The sequence below is a fragment of the Camelus ferus genome, chromosome X (assembly GCF_009834535.1).
Source record: "Camelus ferus isolate YT-003-E chromosome X, BCGSAC_Cfer_1.0, whole genome shotgun sequence".
Lineage (NCBI taxonomy): Eukaryota > Metazoa > Chordata > Mammalia > Artiodactyla > Camelidae > Camelus > Camelus ferus.
The window spans coordinates 79,203,670-79,211,196 of record NC_045732.1 but is presented as its reverse complement, the minus strand read 5'-3'; the positions used below and the strand labels follow the sequence as shown (position 1 = coordinate 79,211,196).

At 55.1% G+C, this 7,527-nt stretch overlaps 1 protein-coding gene across 2 annotated transcripts; it reads left to right on the top strand.

The window, feature by feature from the left end:
* The first annotated feature begins 588 nt into the window (after positions 1-588).
* On the top strand, positions 589-5,591 carry HMGB3 (high mobility group box 3). 2 transcript variants are annotated; one of them, XM_032475692.1, is made up of 5 exons: positions 589-686; positions 2,944-3,098; positions 3,386-3,525; positions 3,995-4,169; positions 4,578-5,591. In XM_032475692.1, exons 2-5 carry the CDS (start codon positions 2,949-2,951, stop codon positions 4,716-4,718), a joined length of 606 nt encoding a protein of 201 aa, XP_032331583.1. In that variant the 5' UTR covers positions 589-686; positions 2,944-2,948; the 3' UTR covers positions 4,719-5,591. The 2 variants fall into 2 exon arrangements, with proteins under 2 accessions (XP_032331583.1, XP_032331584.1); XM_032475693.1 differs by lacking the exon at positions 589-686 and adding an exon at positions 772-911.
* The last annotated feature ends 1,936 nt before the right edge of the window (positions 5,592-7,527 follow it).

Sequence of the window (7,527 nt, the reverse complement as noted above, 5' to 3'; positions counted from 1 at the left end):
CGAGCACGATCCGCGGGAGCGGAATAAAGTCCTTTCCCGGCGGGGCAGCGGGGTGCCGAAACCCGAGGTCTTGGTGAGCAAGCAGCCGCCTTCTGCCAGGCACAGAAGAGCGGGCTGCCGCCAGGCCCCTGCGGCGGAGTCACGGCGGAATTCGGTAGAGGTGGAGGACCGTCGATCCTCGCGGTTGATCCCAGGAGGTGTCCCGGGGCAGGCAGGGGGGCTGCGTGGAGGCTAGGGGTCGGGGCTGGGGGCACACAGGCCGCAGCGCAGAGGAAGAAGAGGGCAGAACAGTAGAGCTCGACCTCGCCCTCCAAACACCGCAGGCCGAGGCTGCTGGGAATGGCGGGGCCACCTCTCCAAAGTCCTTTGAGATCCCAGCTCGGTTCGAAGAGTGGGGCGCGGGGGTTGGGAAAGCGAGATTATTATTATTCCTCTGTTTTGCCTCGGCCGCCAGCCCCGGCGGGTTGTTCTATTTGAATGAATGATCCCAGCGGCCGCGCCCAATGGGCGCCAGAGCCTGTTTAATATTCATAAGGCCCGTAGCCAATGGCCGGGCGAGGAGGCTGTTTTAAACGGCGGAGCCCGCTGGCCAATCAGGCGGCTCTCGTGGAAGCAGCTAGCGCGAGGCTGTGAAGCGCTGAGCCGCGCGTCGTGCCCTGCGCTGCCCAGACTAGCGAACAATACAGGTACGTTTCGCACCGCCCGCCGCCGCCGCCGCCGCCGCCGCCGCCGCCGCCGCCGCCGCCACCGCCGCCGCCGCCGCCACCGCCGCCGCCGCTCCCCGACAACTTTCCGGTCCGCGCCGCTGAGAGCGCGCTCCTCCGCCGCCGCCCCCTGCCTTTTCTCCCCGCGCCCTTCCCGCCCCCTTTGCTTTCCCTCTTGCTAGGTGCGGGAAGGAAGCAGCAATTCAGGTGTTTCAACTTTTTAATGCTTCAACCTGAGCTCCCCGCTGTCGGGGTTTGGGCTCCCTCCGTGGATCCACCCTCGGCCGCCGCCCCCCGGGACAACGGCCGAGGGGCCAAGGCCCTCCGAGGCCAGATGTTCGGGCAGCTGCGGCGGCCGCGCGAGCCGAGAGGCGGCTGCGGTCTTCGGGCTCGGGCTGCGCGCGTCCCGGCGCCGGGTGGCGGCCTCGGGAAAGGGGCCCGGCGTGCCCCGGGCCGGGACGGACTCCGCGGGCGGCGGGCAGCCGCTGCCCGCCGGGGGCTGCGGCGTAGGCAAACTTCGCTCCCGGGCTCGGCGGGCGCCGCGCGGACCCGCGGGCTGCACTGCTGCCTCTGCATTAACATGGCCGTCGCGGGAGCGCTCGGCGGCCCGGGGGGTGGGGGGAACGCGGGCCGGCCGCCCCCTGCTCGTCGCCTGCCCGCCGGGCGCCGCCGCCGCCGCCGCCACCGCCGCCGCGGCGAACATGGCTGGCGCTGGGCCGGCCTCGGGCTCGGGGAAGACGGGCGGGCAGGGCGGGCGGCGGGGGCTCCCGGGCGGGCTCCGGCCTTGGCCCCGGCGCCCGCGGCCTGGGGCTGGCAGCGTGGAGGGCCAGGGGCGCTGCCGCGGGCCCCGGCGCGGCCGAGCGTCATGGCCGCACGGGCGCCTTTGTTATCCCGAGGAGTGCGCCCCGCGCCGGCGAGGGGGGGGGGTCCGGCCCGCGGCCCCCTGCAGCCCCTGCAGCCCCCGCAGCCCCGGGCGGGGCCGGGCGAGGTGGGGGCTGGCGAGCGGGCGGCGGCGGCGGCGGCGGCGGCGGCGGGGCCCGGACCGCTTTGTTCGCCGCCGCCGCCCGCGCCGGCCGCGCGCGGATCAGCCATTTTAGCGAGCGGGGCTCGGAAGCACGGCTGCCGCCACCGTCTCTGCCGCGGCCGCTGCTGTCCGCCCTGCTCCGCGCCCCCGGCGCGCCCTTGCTGCCGCCGCCCCCGGCCCCGCGCTCCTCCCGGGGGTGGCAGCGGCGCATTTCAGGGGCACTTTCTTTCATCAGGAGGCTATTGACAAAATGGAAGGTGAATTATGTGTGTCTGGGTGACCCAGCACGGGGCCGAGCCCGGCTGCCCGTTCCCGGCCCGGGGTTCCCCCGCGCCCTGTCCCGCCGCACCCGCGCAGCCGCTGCGGGGCCCTAATGCAGCCCCTCGGTCGGTCCCTGCAAACGGGAACGCTTTAGTTTTGCGTGATGACCTTGGGTGTGGGAAAAGGAAAAGATGGCGGGAAGCTGGGGGGGTGGGACAGGGACGATGACACGCCACAGCTGCATTTTTATTTGGAAACTTTGGAGAAAGTATTTCTAGCTGGACATGCGTTCCTCTTTACGGATGAGCAAGACTAGCCCTTTTGGTCTCCCCTCCCCCTTTAGATAATGATGGAGTGACAGATTGGAAATAACAGTACAAGGGGTATCTGCTCACTTGCCAGATCACCCTTTTTGTAAAAGCCATTTTTATAAGCCAAAACGCATAAACAATAGTGAAAATTCAAATGTTCCCTATTTACAGTTCTGTTTTGATCTTATGTTTGGCAGTGGTGACAGTATTTTTGTCTCTTAACATAGGAGTAAAACAGATGACCAGTTAGCCTGCAGTCCTTGGTTTCAGGCTTCTGCCATCCGCCTGCACCTTCTAAAAATGTGTCCTCCTCGTGCCCTTTCAAACTGCAGTAGTGATTTGTGATTGTAGTTTCCCAAATGTAGTAGTTCTGAATTCAAATGTAGTGCCCAGCCATCCCATTTGGGTCCATTCCATTTGGAGAACTTGATGCCTCTCAGAGAGGTAACTTGCAAACCAGCACACTTCATGCTGGTCAAAAGTTAAATGACAAGAGACAGTGAAGCTGATTTTCTCCCCACTCTGCCTTCAGCTGCCAATGGCATCAAGCATGAGGGGGTGGTTCTTCCTAAAGGGCAGCCTTTGGTGTATCTTGTATGTATTCATTGTATTTGTTTTTCTTTGTCTCTCTTCCTTCCATCAGGCAGGATGGCTAAAGGTGATCCCAAGAAACCAAAGGGCAAGATGTCTGCTTATGCCTTCTTTGTGCAGACATGCCGAGAGGAGCATAAGAAGAAAAACCCCGAGGTCCCGGTCAATTTTGCGGAATTTTCCAAGAAGTGCTCTGAGAGGTGGAAGGTATTCTTCTTTTGTATCTTTCAAGCTGGTCTTAGTTGGATTTCACACATTGTGGTTACTTACCTTCAGAGTAGCCCCAGGTGGCTGTTTTCTTTTTCTTTACTTAGACTCACCTTGCCTGTCCTTAGAATTTTGTGTGTGTGCTTTAATTTTGAAGACTGTACAAAGGTTTAAGCTGTCCTCCCCCTTTGTGAGTGGTTAGAGCAGCTGCCACTTTCATTACAGGACAGCTGAACAGGTAGTGTGCTCGCTGCATTAAGGAATTTAACAGGTCTTGTTCTTTGCAGACAATGTCTGGGAAAGAGAAGTCTAAATTTGATGAGATGGCAAAGGCAGATAAAGTGCGCTATGACCGGGAAATGAAGGACTACGGACCAGCTAAGGGAGGCAAGAAAAAGAAGGACCCTAATGCCCCCAAGAGGCCACCGTAAGTGACTCTAGGATTCAGAATGACACTTAAGAGCTTTCCTTCTGCTTGAAAGATTTTATTAAAGGACACTTTACCTAAGAAATGTCGAGATACCTCTGCAAAACATTCTGTACTTAGAGCTTCAAAGTGCAGCTGCAGGGAAGACCGCGGTTGTGGCTGTGTTTGCATGGTGGTTGCCCGTTGGCCTTGCCACTGGGCTAGGAGCAGGCATCCCGGTTCTGAGTGTCAGGGACTGCAGATGTGTTCTCTGCCCTTTTCCCAGTACCTGAGAAAGCACTGTGTATTTCTGAAGCACTTAAACATTCTGGGCCCTCCAAGTTCGTAACATTGTGTAGGGCATCACACATCTCCTGACTTTCGGGAGGAGTCCATGGTAGGAACATGTGCTCTGGGGAATGTGGGATTTCAACTTCAGCTCACGGTTTTTGTGGGTTCTCATCTCATGTATACAATCCTCTCCCCCCAGGTCTGGATTCTTCCTGTTCTGTTCGGAATTCCGCCCCAAGATCAAATCTACCAACCCTGGCATCTCTATTGGAGACGTGGCCAAGAAGCTGGGTGAGATGTGGAATAACTTAAGTGACAGTGAGAAGCAGCCGTACATCAACAAGGCGGCGAAGCTGAAGGAGAAGTATGAGAAGGTGAGAGGACTGGAACGGCGCCTGGCCGGTGGGCGGGGGCGGGCAGTCAGCAGCCTGGCCCACTAGGCCCCTGCTCCACAGCAGACCAGCCTGGTGTGCTGGTGCTCAGGCTTCTGCCAGATTTTTGTGTTTGGGACAACTTTTCAGACAGGCTTCAGAATTTGATACTGTGGGATGCCACGGGTGGAGGGTTTGATGGTGCTGCTATCAATGAGACTTAAAGGGCACTGAACACTCGTTCACTTTGAAATCAGGGTGGCTGAGAAGCCAATTTGAATCTGGAAACAAAATACTTCAAAGAGCATCCCCATCTTCCTCACTTGTTCTCTTATTCAGAGGTGGTTGGGGGTAGGGGGACAGCTGCTTTCTAACCCTTGCTCATTCGGAACATGTCCCTGTTCCTTCCAGGATGTCGCAGACTATAAGTCTAAAGGGAAGTTTGATGGCGCAAAGGGCCCTGCTAAAGTTGCCCGGAAAAAGGTGGAAGAGGAGGATGAAGAAGACGAGGAGGAGGAAGAGGAGGAGGAGGAGGAGGAGGAGGATGAATAAAAAAACTGTTGATCTGTCTCCTTGTGAATACCTTAGAGTAGGGAGCGCTGTGATTGACACACCTCTTCCCTGAGCCGAGTCTGTTGCCCTCATTAGGTTTAATTACCCAACTGGATCATGATCATATTGTAGTCTCTCAAAGTGCTCTAGAAATTGTCAGTGGTTTACATGAAGTGGCCATGGGTGTCCGGAGCACCTGGAAACTGTATCAAAGTTGTACATATTTCCAAACATTTTTAAAATGAAAAGGCTCTCGTGTTCTCCTCACTCTGTGCACTTTGCTGTTGGTGTGACAAGGCATTTAAAGATGTTCCTGGCATTTTCTTTTTTTCCTTTTTTTTTAAAAAATTTGTAAGGTGGTGTTAACTATATGGTTATTGGCTAGAAATCCTGAGTTCTCAACTGTACATATCTATAGTTTATAAAAAGAACAAAACAACCGAGACACACTTGATGCTCCTTGCTTGGCGTGGAGGCTGTGGGGAAGATGCCTTTCGGAGGGGCCGTAGCTCAGGGCGTGCACTGTGAAGCTGGACCTGTGGACACCGCAGTGGGCATCCATGTCGCTTCAGGTTGTCTTGTTTTTGTATATAGTGACCTAGCGTTCTGCCATTCTTAGCTGTGAAGAAGGGGGGGTTCAGCTGGCATGAGAAGTGTTTGGATCCTTTTTAGTTGAAGTGCGGTAGTTTTAAACTGTTTGTTTTTAAACAAACTAGAACTCTTCATTGTCAGCAAAGCGAAGAGCCACTGCATCAATGAAAGTTCAAGAACCTTCTGTACTAAACACAATTTGCAATGTTCTGTTATTTTTTTTGTATGTTTAGAATGCTGAAATGTTTTTGAAGTTAAATAAACAGTATTACATTTTTAAAATTGTTCTCTATTATGACAGCCTACGTTTCTGACTCACAGCAGTCCTGGCAGTTCAGCAGCCCACCCCGCCGCGCGCGGCGACGGGCCCCGGGAGCCGCCCTCCCGCGCGCTGTGGCAGCCCGCTCGGGCCGGGGTCGGAGAGGGCTGCCTGCAGCGGCTGCGGGGCCGTGTCGGCGTGTGAGAGGCAGCGGCTGAGGCGGGCGGCGCAGGCGTGGGTTAGCGTCCTCAGAGGTGCGGGAGGGAGGGCGGGCGGGGAGTACGGAGGCCACTTGCAGGTTCCTTTTTTCTTTTTGGTCTCCCACACTCCCTGCTAAACGGCAAAAACAAAAAATGTTCTTTCAGGCTTTGTTTTTCCTTTCACCTCTGCCCGCATCCCACAGTCCGTGTAGCAGAACATTATTGTGCTTAACCATTGAGGAAGTCTCAGACTGTTGGCCGTGGGGTCTCCTGGACCCCACGGAGGGGTGGCTGGAGTAGGGGGCAGCGGCCTGAGAAAGATGATCTGGGTTCCTGTGGCAGGCTCCATCACAGGGAACCTGAGCTGCCGGGCAGGCTGGTGGGCTCGACTTGTTTCTAAGCGTTAACTGCATTGGAAGAAAACTAGAATGGTCTCCCTATGGTCTGAGTTCCTTCATTTAGAACGTAGGTTGTTGTTAAAATGTTCTTAAACTGGAAGAGGCTTGCTTGGTGTTCCGGTGTTTTGGTTTTTTTTTCCTGTTTGTGGAAGGCATAGCATTTTGTCCAAGTTGGGGTGAGGGGTGATGGCTGTAGTAGCAATTGGTGACATTAAATATTCTGCGGGGTGCTGTGTGCATAACACTAACTGCTGGCAGTAATGAAGGGTACTTACTGTGTTGTGGACGGTAATCCTCCAGTGTGACCGTTGGAGGCTGTGAAGCCCTCAGGCGTGTTTAAATGGCACTGCTCAGGAGAACAGAATTTTTCTTAAAATTCACTATTGAGAAGCTTGCGTGTCTGCAGGCAGTGTCCTCTCTGCCCTGTCAGGTTCATGGTCCCGCTCACCGGCCTGATCGCCAATCTGTATTCATAACCATTCCTTCTCACATCACAACTGTTTTGTCCTAAATGTGTTTTTCTACTTCTAGAAAATGACCACTCATTTAAAAACCCGTGGTCCTGAGGTTTGCCCAGAGGCACTGGATCCCAGCTTCCCTCCCTGCCTCAGCTGTGCCCTTGTCGCTTCCCTCCAGCCATCGCTTGGCATCTCAGGCTAAAGGTGCTGCTGCCCAGCATGCAACCCGCCAGGCTAAGATTTGGGAGCTGGGATCAACCTTGTCAAATACGGAAGAGAAGCTCAACTTAGAGTCATGAAGGAGAGATGGCTCGCTAAGTGGTGCCCCTCTATCTGGTGGTAACTGGACAAGCCCATTATGGAAGGGGCTGACTTTCTTTCATGCTCTCGCAGTAGTTAAACATAAATGGGGAGCTGTTAAGTGATCTTTGATTTAGCAGACAATGAGTTCTAAAGAGATTCAAGGCCCCTTGGCCTGTTGGCTCCTTGCAGCTAGAGGACGACCCTTAAGATTTTCACCCATTACAATTGGCTCCTCTTAATGGAATGATGCCTCGTAGCTCCTCTGAGATGCTACAAGTGATGTGGTGTCACCGCCCAAGGCTTTGGCTTAGTTTGACTTCCTGACCCCACAGTATGTGTTCCTGCGGTGCCAACCTGTTACTTTATTATTATTTTTTAAATCAAAAGGACAGTACCTGCTTTCTCTACCCACCTCCCTGTCTTCTACCGCCCTTACCAGATGTTTTATCCTTTCGAAAGAACAAGGCTGTGATGTAGCAACTGTTGTCTGTGCCTCTGGTATGTCTCTTGTTACAAATGTATTTGGGGACGTTGGGTGCATTCATTTTCTGTAATAAAGTTTCTTAATCAGTCTTCCCCCAAAGTAATCAGTGGGCTGTC

Bases quoted from the DNA above. Each gene is read 5' to 3' on its own strand.
- HMGB3 (XM_032475692.1), top strand. From the start codon at position 2,949: ATGGCTAAAGGTGATCCCAAGAAACCAAAGGGCAAGATGTCTGCTTAT. The intron at 3,099-3,385 runs GTATTCTTCTTT...TGTTCTTTGCAG, and splicing joins AGTGCTCTGAGAGGTGGAAG to ACAATGTCTGGGAAAGAGAA. The intron at 3,526-3,994 runs GTAAGTGACTCT...CTCTCCCCCCAG, and splicing joins AATGCCCCCAAGAGGCCACC to GTCTGGATTCTTCCTGTTCT.